The 13,946-nt window shown below is 46.9% G+C and overlaps 1 protein-coding gene across 1 annotated transcript in view; it reads right to left on the bottom strand.

Annotated features, from left to right (window-relative positions):
- Positions 1–482: 482 nt before the first annotated feature.
- TRABD2A (TraB domain containing 2A) overlaps positions 483–13,946 on the bottom strand; it is a 31,537-nt gene continuing 18,073 nt past the window's right edge. Inside the window, exons 3-4 of the mRNA XM_019554717.1 lie at positions 3,045–3,605; positions 483–506 (exon numbers count right to left, since the gene is read on the bottom strand). Of these exons, the coding sequence (XP_019410262.1) occupies positions 483–506; positions 3,045–3,605 (585 nt within the window). The remainder of the gene's footprint in view (positions 507–3,044; positions 3,606–13,946) is intronic.

The raw sequence follows: 13,946 nt of genomic DNA, 5'->3' as shown, positions 1-13,946 counted from the left end.
GTGCGCGCGCGCACGTGTGTGTGGGGCATGGGCATGGTAGGTCAGTAGGTGAGTATAGGGTATGTGGTTGGGGTGTGGGTGGGGAGCCAGCAGCTGTAGAAGGTTGTAGGTGCATTTGGGAGATATGGTGGGGGTGCGGTGTGGGAGGTTGTGTGGGTATGGTGGGCGTAGAGGGTGTAGGAAGAATCCTCAGAGTCCCTAGAGTGCGAGTCCCTGGAGCTGCATATGGTGGCAGGGTGCAGACCAGCCCCTCCTGGCCTCAACACGCAGCTCCCACCCACACGTGGTGGCAGTGTGCGGGGCCAGCTCCGCCCAGATCTTTCGTGTAGAGCTCCTGCAGCGTGCGGAGACAGCCCAGCCTGGCTCTCTGCATTCCCAGCCTCATGATGGGGTGGGGGGAAGGAATGTGAAATCAAATGACACCTGGTGGAGCAGGAAGGGAAGCAAATTTCAAGCACCCTGATTAAAGGTCTCCAATTTTATTAAAACACAATTATCTCAGCTACCTGAACAGAAAACAGAGCAAAGTCCTGAGGCAGTAGATTCTCAGTAGTGTTCAGATAAGAAAGAAAAATAAAGGAGTGAGTCAGGCCCCTCAACAATCAAGAAATTGGTTTCTGGGGTTCTCTCTCTCTCTGTGTTTACCTATGCAGGAGTATTAAAGGGCAGTAAGGGGTAGGGTGTGAATTCATAGTATGCTGGCTCCTCTGCCCTCACTGCCCCCATTGTGGGTACTTAGAGCAGCATCGCTTATTCTATTTTCACCTGGCAGCAAGCTATTGCAGAGCTACAACTCGCCACAGAGGGTGGGGATGTAATATAGCTAGTGCACCACAAATTCATCCTATAGATGACTGCACACTAACTACCCTAGGCAGACAAGCTCTTTGCCTTCTGGTTGCTTAGCCTTCGCAGTGACCTCAGTTCACATTTGCAAGCCTTTCCAAGGAGCCATAAGGATAAGAGCTTTCCGAAGGTCTCTAACAACAGCTGAGGCTTGTGTAATTATCACTGGACTCCATCAGCCCAGGCTTTATGGAAACTCACCAGACTCAGGAGAGGAAAAAAAAAAAAAATTAAAATCCCAGGATTTTGCAATGCTGGATTTAACCTCTCTGCCGCGAGTTGAATTCCAACCCCAAAGTCAATGGAAAAACTAGCATCAATGCCAGACAGGCCAGGATTTCAGCCTCAAAATTTTCCTTTTCTTTCCACCAGGAAGAAGGCAGTCTGCTCAATACAGTGTATGTACAAAAAGCAAAATCAGCCTGACAAATACCCCAGCCACACTTGGTATTCATGAGCTGAGAGGGGAAGTCATATTCGGGGGGAAAAAAATCATGCCAAAATTAGAGTAAATTACTTGTTTTCAGTATGCAGTGAGTTAACAGTGGGGTTGTCTACAGGGTAAGCATTCAGAGTACTAATGATCAAAGGACAGTTAGCCAGCATAAGAGAAGGGTGGCAGGAGCCCCCACCTTCATATTCCTCAGCAAGGGCAGGACTCACTGTGGTAGTGGGCTGTCCAGAGCACATGGGGAGAGGCCCATATGGAGCTGGAAGGGAGCATGCAAGCAGCACTGCTCAGGGATGATGCAGCACTGTGACCACAGCATGGGGCAGGGCAAGGAGCTCACTCAAATCAACTAGCTCAGATGGCAGCAAAGGGGTAGGGAGAGGGGGGAGGGACACTGATGGCCAGGGGGCAGCACAGGTCATCTAAACCCCAGGTCCACTACTGACTACAATGTAGGCACCACCTTGCTGTACTCCCACCAGTGCTGCACCAGCCTTGAGCACCCATCCTTATTAGATGCCCTGCAGAGCTGTGTCCCCCAGGCCTGGACTCTCTACCCAGAATCCTTTCCACTCCACCATGGCAGGGTGCAGCACAGCCACCGTTGCTGCACTAAGCCTGGAACCCATGGGGTGAGGGAGAGGGTCATGTATTGTCCAACCCTCCCCATCTGCCCACCCCGCAACTCCCATAACCCATGCTCTGGCTGCCAATGCTTTAAGGGCCTTGCAGCCAGAGGTACTCCCAGACCGCCCCTCCTCAAAACCCCCCTTGCAGTTCCCCAATAAGCGCTGTTTAGCAAGCCAGGTCAGCAGGGCCATGAAGAGGGTCCACAGGGCAGCAATGTGTATCGCTCCCTGGGATATTTAGTTGAGATAGCAGAGTCCGTGACTGAGGCATCCCCTCAGTACGAAGGTCAATCCCAGGCCCGTTGCCTCCTTCCCATCACCATGGGCCAAAACACAGTAATAGCAAGCTTCACCACAGAATGAAGTAAAGGCAGGTGCACGGCATAGCCTTGTAACTTGCTAGACCCACCACTGCAGGACAAGATGGCTCTATATCCTACCTATGTTTCAGAGAAGGTGCCACATCCATAAACACCCTACAGCTATAGAGAAGGCATCGACCACCATTCTTCAGCCTGTGCACTGAGGACTGGCATGGGGGGAAGCTCTCGTTGCCCCAGCACAGATCAGGGCAAAGAGAGGGTCACCCAAGCACGTTTGACAATTATCTCTGGGTCTGATGACTGGAAATAGACACTAGCCTGGAAGGTCCATGGGCCTAGACAGCAACAGTTCTCAGCCTTCTCCACAGAATGGGTCTTTACTGCCATGGAAACAGCCTTTTCTCCCTTGTCTGCCACAAGTATTCAGAGTGCTTTTACTAGTTGGGGCAAGAGAGCCCAACGCTGCACAGAGGATGGAGGATCCCAACCAGGGACTGAACATGGAGTTTAGCATCTGCATTGGAAGCAGGGGACAGGGAGAGGACAGACCTAATCTGACACATGGGCCATGGGGAGTAAAATGCAAGTGGACCCCTGCCCTGAGACAGTACAACAGCCATACTACTCCCTGGGATCCCATGCCTGGCCCTATCTCCCCTTTTCAGCTCCCCCAGAGGAGCGTTGTGCCCCACAAAGCTACATCCACTTCTTGGGAACTCCTCTATCAAGACAACCCACCATGGTTCAGATAAGATGACTTGTAGTTTCCCACTTCATCCACACCTCCCCTCTTACCTGGGAAAAGTTCAGTCCATTCAGTGGGTGGCACTGCTCCTCCACTTTCTCCACAGCACCAGTCTGCTTCCTCAGACGCTCTGCCTCCTGGGCCAGATAAAGGTCCAGGACAGGCACACCACGTGACTTAATGTCCACTTCAGTCAGAGAGTTCACCATCAGCATCACCCACACAGGCCTCTTCCGTTCCCAGTTCCCTGCTATGGCATTGAAGAGGTAGTCTGCGTAGAGCCCTTTGCCCCGCTGGTCTGGAGTCATCCAGGATGGCATCATGAGTTTGACATATTCCAGGTGGCGCTTGAGCCGGCGGTAGATGTCCCTGGGCAGCACATCCTGGAGATTCTCCCCCTGTGGTAAGAGCTGGCAGCTGGTGAGGGCAGAAATGGTGTAGGGGTCGGTGAGGTCCAGCTCGAAGTACACAATGTGGCTCTGCTGGAAGGCTTTCTTGGAGTTCTCAGGGATGAAATCCCAGACCCGGGTATAGGGAACATGGATGGTGCCAAAAAAGTAAGATGGGGGGTCTCTCTTTATAGTCCAGAGGAAGGAGTTCAGCTCGCTTTGCTGAAGGGGAGGGAAACACAGCAGAATAAACACACAGCCATTTGGGCCAGGCAATGCAGGGGAAAATTGCACAAGCAGCAAGTAACAGATGGGAAAGGAGAAGGCCCTCTGGCCCAGGAGTGCCTCCCCGCACCCTTTTAAAAGAGGCATTGTTTTGCAGCAGTGATACTCAGAGCAGAGCTCTTAGAAAAAAAATGTTTAATGTTATTTTTTTCCTGAATGCATTCAAAATGCAACTCCTGCAACCCTACAGAACATGAGAATGCCCCTGTGGGAGTGTGCAAATGTTAGTGAATGCACCATGGCTTTATATTTGATTTGGGAGTGTGTCTGTCAGAAGTTTCCAAGGGGGGAGGGAGGGGCCATGGTAGTGACTTGTCAGTTAACACTGACCTACACTTGTGGCTCCTGCACCAGTCAGGACAAAGCATCACCTCTCATGTTGGCACCCCAAATGCTAACAGACCATGTAACCAGCTGGTAAAAGTCACTTTGGATCACCAGGAATAGTGTTGGTCCTTAACAGAAAACAGAGTAACCTGGTAGATGAAGCATGGCTAGGAGATCTGGCTCAGTTTTGCCACTGACGTGCAAGGAGATCTTGGAGGAGCTATTGCACCTCTCTGTGCCTCAGTCTTTTCACCCGAAACATGCAGTATAACGATGCTGACCTCTTCGACAGGTCAACAGAGGAGCCACAGAGTATTATAAAGAGAGGACCTCTTCCACAGTTTGGTCACACTTTTACCAAGAGAGGCTCTTTGTCAGTGAATACCCTCCACTGGATGCCCCTTTTTAAAGCCAAAACCCAATTTTTGATACTTAAAGTGGAAAAAAAAAAAAAAGGTGGCTCTGGTCTGTCTGCCAGGATCCCCAAGGAAAGCTCTTTAGCCCCACCCAAATAACACTGCTGTTATCTACGTGCCAAAGACCCATGCTGACATCAGGGACAGACTAGAGCTTAACTTAGCCAAGTGCCCTCAAGGGAAGGAGTCTGCATTTCCAACCTAAGAAAAATGTCAAATGTCGCCTGGCAGGGGAAGCACCGTGACCACGTAGGCAGACTCCCCAGGTGGTTGTCCCTAATACATCCTTCATAGGAGGTCTGTATTGAGCAGATTTTTGGTGTTGGGAGGTGGAACTGGAGCTTGCTCCATCCCCTCCATGCATCGGTCTGGTATACCAGTGCTTTCAGGAGCAATGCAATAAACAAAAAAAGGCCTTTGCTTCCTTGAAGCAGACTTGCTGCTACCTCCCTCCCTCCTTCCAACTCTCACCTCACTGCACTTAGTCTGTATTTTTAGCCTCCATTAACTATTGTTGAGGCCTTCTAGTATGAAGGAAAGGTACACAGAGACAGCAAGCTGTCAAATAAACTGTCCCAGCTTTCAGTAACAAAAATGTGACCCCGACTGTACTGACCATCCGGACCCATTTTTACCACTTTTACAAGCCAATTTTGGAACTCAACAGCAGACACGAGGGCACACACAAGCACACAGCAGTATCAGAATGGGGATGGCAACTATAGAAACATGTGCCACAGAAACAAAAGAGGAGCACAGATCCACACAGGAGACTATTTTGTTGCATGTCACTCCCACAATGCACCACATTCCAAACATCTGGAATCATAGGCAGCATATGGGGGGGGCAGGAGGGGATATGTGCCCCCCCCAAGATTGGCCACTGCCAAAGCCACTTCTGGCTTTGTGGGCAGTCTCCGCTTGTCACCCCCCCCCAAACACCCCCGCCGGCATCTGTGGGCACCCCCGCCACACCGCCAACTACAAATGGTGCCCCCCCAATCTCAGGAGCCACCAGTCTGAAATTCCCTCCCTTTCCCCCACTCTGCACAGCAGGGAGATCTGGCTATTTATTGCATGTTCAAATTTGGGAGGGGCTTCCACATGGTCTCAGACATATGGTCAGATTTTAGATGACAGGCCCAGCACTGCGGCTACATTTAAGTGTGCATGTGTGTTGCTCTAAGGTGCCTTATTCTGGCTTCTAAACGCAGAACAGGTTCCTTAAAGCAATTATTTTGGGCAGAGGGCAGCTTACTGTGTTTCGGCAAGCTATCAAGGCCGCGTGACAGGCAGCCCAGGGCAGATTAATATTCATTTTCTAAATTTTTTAGGGGCTCTGTGGGCCAGATAGAATGGCTTGGCAGGCCGCATTTTGCTCACCCCTGCCTTAAAGGGACCTATTGAAAAACACATTGCCCATAAATTTCTGCTGGAAGAACCAAGTTCAGGAAGGGTTAATTTGAAAGATATTCTGCAATGGATCTTCCCAAACAATGCTGTCTGAGAGCATCCTGTACCAAGCCTTGGCAACTGAACACTCTACCAAGTCCAATTTATTGTCACCAGGAAGCTAGGTTCTCCAATCAAGTAAAGACTTCAGTGCAACATTTTCTTCACTATAAAAACAGAAGGGTGCTTCACATACCTGGTCAGCTGGCATCTCTCACACTAAGACTGTGCCAGGCCTCCAGCTATTTTTACTGAGTACAAATAGAGTCGGTTACTGTCATGTATGACTCGGGTGTGCATGCACACAGAAGACTAAGTATTTTCAAGCATTCTGGAGTTTTTCCTTCTGCCTTCCCTGCTCTTCCTTAGCCTGCTGGAATGGAAGCAAAGGAGTTCTACTGGCCTGACAGAGGAGAAGAGGGTAGAAGGAAAAGAAGAATGTAGCAGAACACAAGGAGGTAGAGAGAAGGTGTGGAGAGGAAGGTGGTGGTGACAGAGACCTAAGAACATGGGGAAAGCAAACAGTGAATAAAGAAATGGGAATAGAGCAGGAAAGAGGAGAAGAGGCAAGTGTCTGGGGCAGGAGGCAATAGGAAGGTCTAACAGCAAAGGGACAGGTTTGACAAATGGAAGAGACAGGAGTAAATCAGAAACTAACAGGAGAGAGTGCCATCAATAAGACAGGACTCCAGTTTAGCTAAGCACTTAAACAGGTGCTTACAGAAGTCAATAAAGGACTTTAAATACCCTTCTGGCAATGGGAACCTTTCCTAAAACATCCACTGGTTTAAAAAAACAAAACAAAACAAAAAATGAGTGTCCACTTAAATTGAATTAAGCATGTGCACCAGTGTGTTGTTAAACAGGGAAGCTCTGCTGAATCAAAGGCAAATAAGGGGACATAAGTGACAGAGACAGAAGAACTTGGGAGCATAAGCCTAGCTTTAATCACAGTTAAGGAGGTGGCAAAAAAACTGAGACAGAAGAAAGAGAAATACTAACAGAGCTGGGGGGAGGGAACAAACAAACAAACAAACAAACAAACAAAAAACCCACACAAGGAGAGAACAACAACAAAAAGTTAGGCAGAGGACCATTTCAAAGCAATTCAATGGGAAGTCTGATGTCACAACAAAGGCTCAACTTCTATTACACTGAGGCCCCTCCAGTATAACTGACACCCACATCCAGGTGTCTCTGCTTTCAGGAGGAGAGTAAATTAGCCTCATCATATGGCAGAAGTCTTCACTATTTAGGAATCTGGCAAATGTGTAAGAGAAGAAAACCAAGAACAAGGAGGATATTATCAGGCACCTACTCGCCATTGACTTGCTACAGGAGTAAGGAACTTAAGCGCTCTCTGGGCCTCTGAAAAAATCTCCTTCATCTCTCACAAGATCTCACTAGGAGGTGGTGCTGGTAGCAGCGGTAACCACTAACAGGAGAGGCCCCAGCATAGGCTCCAGGCAGCCATAGCCAGAAGCGCCCCAGCAGTGGCAAGCAAACCTGCAGCCAGGTCCCACTTTTCCACCCCCGGTCAGCACCAGCCACCGCCGCTCATCATGGGCAGTGCACCTTTCTCTGTCTCTCTCTCTCTCCCCCTTCTTTCTTCACCACCTAATCTGTTCTGTGCCTACAGCATGCCCCTGAAGCTTACACCAGCTCCCAGCCCATGCACGAGCAGCAGCTGAGGACACAGCCAGCAGGTTCCCGCTAGGGACTGTGGCATCTGCCTGAGCCCCTCCTTGGGATAGTTCAGAGGCAGTGCTGGTGGAAGTAAGGGCCCTGGCTGAGCTGCCCCTGCTGAAGCTGCTACCTGTTCCCACACCAACTCCCTGCCTGCGGCCTCAGCCCACATAGGGAGGATCAGTGAACTGCTGTGTGTGGTTGTGGGGCGGGAAGGAAGAGTGCTGATTCAGCTTACAACAGCTCCCAGAACTCCCCATGCGGCCTGCATGCCCAAATAATTGCTCACCCCCCCAGTTAAACGAAGCTACACATTTTGAGAAATCCCACTGTACACATCTCAGCCAAGATTCTATAAAAATAGATGCCTAATTTTAAGCAGCTAAATAAGCAGCTCAATTTTCACATATGCTGAGCACCCAGAAGCCCCCTGCCCCTTAAATATGTACAATTCTTTGATGAAGTCCTTGGATTCACTAGCTTAAGTTTTATAGGAATCTAAACTCAGTTCCTTACTGAACAGGTGGTGAGAAAACAAATGGAAATCAATGGAAGCAAGTCAGAAGGAATGACAAGTGGTATCACTTGCTTGCTGCAAGCAAACAAAAAGACAGAAAAGCAGTTCTAGATATGAACAGGGTTGAGAAGTCAATGCTGCATCTTTAAACGAGTCTGATCTTGTGTGTGACAGGCATTGCACATGAGAAGCCAGGCCTGAAAGGAATCCTAGGGAAAACGTTGCCGCTGGCCAGCTTAAAATTGCATGGGCTCAACTGAACTACTTAACAAAACCTGTTAGGAGGAGAGAGCTCAGATACAGATAACTTGTCTTTAACTATAAGAGAGTATCAATGGAGTTCAGAGCCCCTGTAAATAAACCCACTAGATCAGCAGTTGGCATCATACTTCTATCCTTTGGGAATCCCACTGACCCCTCCAGCAGCCAGCTAGATATGGAGTGCATTATTACTGCTTAGTTATTTTGCAGCAACGCCTACAAACTAATCAGATCAGGGTGCCCCTGTGTCAGGTACTATGCAAACACAATAAATCAGATTTTTTGCCTCAAAGAGCTTACAGTGCAGCACATAGGAGAAGCCAGTCCTGGTAACACAAGAGCTCAGGCACCAAGACTGCTCTGCATAAGGGGTACTTAGACATTATAAATGACACTCGTCTGCACTGCCTACAGCAGCAATAGTTAATGAAGGAACCAAAGTGCTGGCTGGTGTTAAAGAAGCGACAATTTAGAGAAGCTCCCGGATAGGAGACTGAAGGAGTTGGGAAATCGGAAGTGGCTCCAGAAATAAAGGTTGTTGTTACTTCTTCATTCACATATGTCAGTGCTTACTGAATTCAGGGATCACTACATGATGTCAGGGGTAGCAGATGAGCATGAACTTGGAAAAATTAGAGTTCTGAACCCAAACAGGAGCTGGAACCCGAGAGAAAGTTAAGTAATTCAGCTGCATCAAAGGACAAGAGCCTCTGAAAGTGATCAACTTGCACAGTTACAGTCAAAGGACATGGAAGTATTACAACCTCTAGCTGCCTGTCTAATGTTTGAGCAATATAGTAGAGAGCTGGAGGGCATTCAGACAGCAGCTGCAGGGGCAGAGGAGAAAAATGAGTCAAATCTTCAATCTTCTTGCATGCTGCACAGGAGGAAGCCCTGGTTGTGTATAATACCTTTAATTCCATATTCTGAACTTTTTTGAAGGCAAGTAAAATACTGTCCAAATTGGAGGAGTATTGCATGCCAACATAGAATTAGATCCTTGGAAGACAGATATTTATGTGCAGACAAACAGCAGTAGAAAGTGTAGCTCAGTATGTTCCTGAACTGAAGAGACTAAGTACTGTGCTTTTAGGAACTTGACAAAAATTGCTGATTAGGATAGGAATGCTGATAGGATTATTTGTAGCACTGCAGATACTTAGTTACAAGAAAGGCTATTGCTTGAGGGAGACTTATGCTTAGAAAAAGACTATCCGAGTGTGCAGGGCAGCAAAAACTGTGAAGGGCCAGGCTGCAGAGCTGAATACAGGCAGTTCTCAACTTAAAACGTTTTGAGTTACAACATTTATAAACTGACACCGTTTCAACTTCATGATGTCAGTTTCGACTTGACAACGCTTGATCTGATGCAATGCCACACCAGCGAACAAGTTCACTGAGTTGCCTATCTCCCTGGAGAACATCTGTCCAAACTTCCTTGGACACTTTCTTTAAGAAAGCAGACAAGACTCCAGAAAAACCTGCAGCCAGAACTCCTAAGACGCCAGCCAAGAACCCTTCAAAAAATCCAGCAAAGTCACCTCAAAGAAGTCCTTCCAAATCAATGTGATTGCTATTTTCAATATAAATACATTAATGTAGCTATATTACTCATCTATAAATTAACTGAATACAAAATTCTGGGGTATTTTTGGTGAAAATAGGGTTTCAGGCCTTGGTTCAGGAGCCAAACCCCCATTTATAACATTGTTTCTTATGAGAAAATTAGTTCCAAGTTACCACATTTCGACTTAAGACACGGTTTTCAAGAACCAATTGTGGCCTAAGTCTGAGGACTTCCTGTACACCAAAAGGGGTAATCCAGGCAGTAGGCATGAAACCATGTAGCTGTAAGAGTTTCAGTTAGCAGTAATCATACCTCGGACTAACCTCATTGGCTACGATACTGCCGCTGCAGTTAGCTACCTCTCAGGGTGGAAATTTCCGTTAGCAAGAAACCTCCTTACAGGCTGGAGTCTGCCATTGGTAAGGAACCCTCTTAGGGTGGGAGAACTCATAGGCAGGCATGCAGCAGGCATGGAAGGCAACACAGCCCCAAACACTGTACCACATTTGGAAAGCGCCATTTTAACTATAACAGGAGGAACCATTTTGCCAGGTACTATAGATCCCAAATAAAAGAATAAAAATAAAAAAAATAAAAAATAAAAAAAGCAATGAGAGAGGGACGGAATTTTGACAGGGAAGTACAATGGTTTCATTAAAACTGGACACTGGAGCTCAGGTTCATATTTTAACAGAACACAAATATAGAAAATTAAACTGAAACCGGAAGTCTAACAAATATCAAATAAATGGAACAAATATGCCAGTGAAAGATGCATCACTATTATCCAGCATAAAAACAAACTGTACCAACTCGTATTCATTGTGGTACCTAGGGAGGTGGCACCAATTTTGGGTCTGTTAGCTGGTGAAATATCTGTAAACTAATTAGGTGTGCACTTTCAATACAAGTCCACACAACATTCATGCCTCCTTTTGATCCTCTTGGCCACCACAGCCCAAATTTTTGACAACTTTCTTAGAAGAAAACAATAATTCCAGGACATAAGCAGCAACTGTCCTCATGGGAAGACATAAATGCAAATACTATCATGCAGAAAGAAGAAATCAGCCTCGGTGATCTAGCTAATGAACTATGTGCTATGTGCAGAAATCTAAGCTGACAAAAATGTGAGTCAATCAGATCCCAGCATAAGAAGTCAAGTCCGTCAAGACTTGGAGGGAAAACTTCCCAACAGAAACAAATTAGAAACTGCATCAGATACCTCAGTCAGAGGAGAAAGCGAAACTTTCTGAAGAGAGTCACAGAAACTATTAAAAGACCTTCAGAAAAAGGGAGAATAGGAACGTGAGGGGTAAAGACTGACTCTGATGTGAAGCGCTAGTTCTCTCTCTCCTTCATAGGCAGACATTAATTGAATTAATATGAATTGTTTTCCTACTTATTAAGAGGGAAGATGTAGCAAAAGAAATTGTCATTTAGAATAGCTCTCTAACAGGAGACTAAGGGAGCTGGGCAGGGTTCAAATTATACTCAGATTCTTGGAGGGGGTCTGCAAAAAACAATTGCTGCCAGTCACAACACCCTAATAAAATCAGAGGCCCCCACAAATTAGGCTTTTCAAATCTTACAGGGAGGCTTTCATCTCTTATCAGGAGGGGGGTTGCCCCCCCCCCCCCCCGCCTATAGCCCTTGACATTGACCACCCAATCATGCGTTTCCCCCCCGAGCTCCTCCATAATAATTTGAATGCTGGAGTTGAGAAATGGGAGATAACTGGCAGCTGGTTAGTCAGAGAAATCAAGGGACTGCAGAGGATTGTATATGGCTCCACAAATAAAAGGTTCTTCTCATTCATATAAGCCTCTGTTTACTGAACCTGGTGATCACTACAGCTGGGACTCTGGGTTTATTCTTCTCTCTAAAACCTGCTACGGGATCTTAATCTTCCATACAAGCAGAACAGGCCTCTATTTGCTGAGAGCCTGGACTTCTACCCTGGGGTGGGGTGGGGAAACAGGACACCTGGGTTTCAGTTCCCAGGTCTGAAAAGAGTATGGGACCTAGCTCCTAGCTCTGCTCCTGGATTCCAGATCTTAGCCCTGGAGAATAGGACGACAGGCTGATGATCACCCCATTACACACTACTGATTCCATCCAGAGATCAGGAAAGCAGCAACAGGGCCAGCAACAGACTACCGGAAGTGCTCAGTGTCACTTTGCTTGTTAAAACCAATGGATGCAAAGCAAAGCTGTAATACACTGCTCTGGGAAATGCCTGCCACCAGACAACTCTGAGGTTAAAAACAAAAACAAAAAAACAAAAAAAACCCCAAACTAATTCAACTTTTCTCTGTGCCTAACTTGGACAAAATGAACTATTCCAAAACAGCAAACTTCACCACACTTTCAACTCTCGTGCAAAATACAAGTAGTCTTTTCTGCTTAGGAGAACTTTTACAACCTCTGCTCTCTCTCATGTCCGATGAAGGGTGAGTGTGCCAAAAGCTTGCAGGTAAATACAATAATGTTTGCAAATAGCTAGTTGGTCTAGTAGAAGATATCAACTCTTCCATGAGTTTTGATTCCTTTTTTCTCATACACTGACGCACTCGCATGCATCTCCAAGAGTTAGCTCTCTCTCCCTCAGACCACCACAGTTAAGTGATAGAAGCAAGCATCCTTCTCCCTCCGCCCTTAAAAGGAGAGCAGCATCATAAGGAGCTAAGTGACTGTGAGATAACACAGGAACAGGGGTGAGGTTAGCTCACCCTCACAGCACTGATGGGGCTGGCAGTGTTTCTCTCACACCTTTCATTGAGACTGTCCAGAAGATAAGGGCCCTAGGCCTAATTTCCTTTCCAACAAGATCCTTTGACACTGCTTCAAGGCATTAAGTGCCCTGAAAGTGGCCATATGCTGCAACTACCTCAAGACCCAATTAACCTTCCAGAGAGAGAAAGGGGAGTTAGTGTAAACAAGAAATCAAGCACTGTAACTCAAGTGACTTCTTAGCTCACATCAATGCAAGAGGAAAATGGGGCTATTTCTATTCAAATACCAACCTCTCTTTCTGCAGTGTCATGGGTACTGGTCAATTTATTACCTATGGTAGCACCTGCAGGAACGGAAGGGTAGCTGAGTGGTTAAGGGTGCTGGCCTCAGGCTTAGGGGGTCCCTCATTCAGAGCAAATCACCTACCTGTTAAATGGAATGTTGCATGGGATGAATCTTTTCAACACCTTTGGAGACGTGCAAGTAAAATAGGAAAATTATCCTTCACCAGGATGAAGGACCCACCACTGTGCTGGATGCTGTACCCAGTCTTCCCAACTCAGCACGTCACCACAGACATGGTAAATAGTGCCAGGCAGTGGCACACACAAACACCACACTGTACCAAGTACGTGTCATTTCCCAAAGTGGAAGCAGTGTGGTTGTGTTAGCACTGTACTAGGGCAGGCTAATGGGCAGCGCTGTGTGATTACTGAGAGGCAGCACTATCCGCAAGACAGCTTCTGAGCCTGTCTTGGTCTGGCACGGTAAGTTCATGGTGTGGATGTGTTCCCTGTATTCAACAACTTCTGCATGCATCTTGATCTATGCTTCCTTTCATTTATTTTAACAGGACAAAACTCTTGCTGAAGTGCTTTGATTAGCTTTTTAATGGGATCTATTTTTAAAGAATCATAAAACAGAAAACTCCTTGATTGAATTTATTTTAAACAGACATTGGAAAGTTTGGCTGCATTGGACAGTCTGCTCTTCCAAGAAGACTCAACCAGCATTTATAAGTCCATAACAAGACATTGGGTCCCCAAATATATGCATCCTACTCCATTTGTCAGCTGACACATTGTTTCCTATACTGATAAAGATCTGTTGGAATATCAGCGTCATCTATCAAACAGGAAGGTTCCCATTACAGTACAGTAAAAGTTCTGGTAATCGGCACCTTACAAGCCGGCCGGCATACTCTGCTAACCGGCACGCCAGCTTGTAAAGTAAAGTGAAACTGGAGGTGCCCACTGTGGAACTTCCCATTTCTCCAAGCCCCCACAACCCAGGGCAAAGCAGCCTGCGCTGCCAAG

Source organism: Crocodylus porosus, unplaced genomic scaffold, assembly GCF_001723895.1.
Source record: "Crocodylus porosus isolate Cpor-Errol unplaced genomic scaffold, CroPor_comp1, whole genome shotgun sequence".
NCBI lineage: Eukaryota > Metazoa > Chordata > Crocodylia > Crocodylidae > Crocodylus > Crocodylus porosus.
Note: the sequence above shows the minus strand (reverse complement) of the source record. Positions and strands in the feature narration are given on the sequence as shown.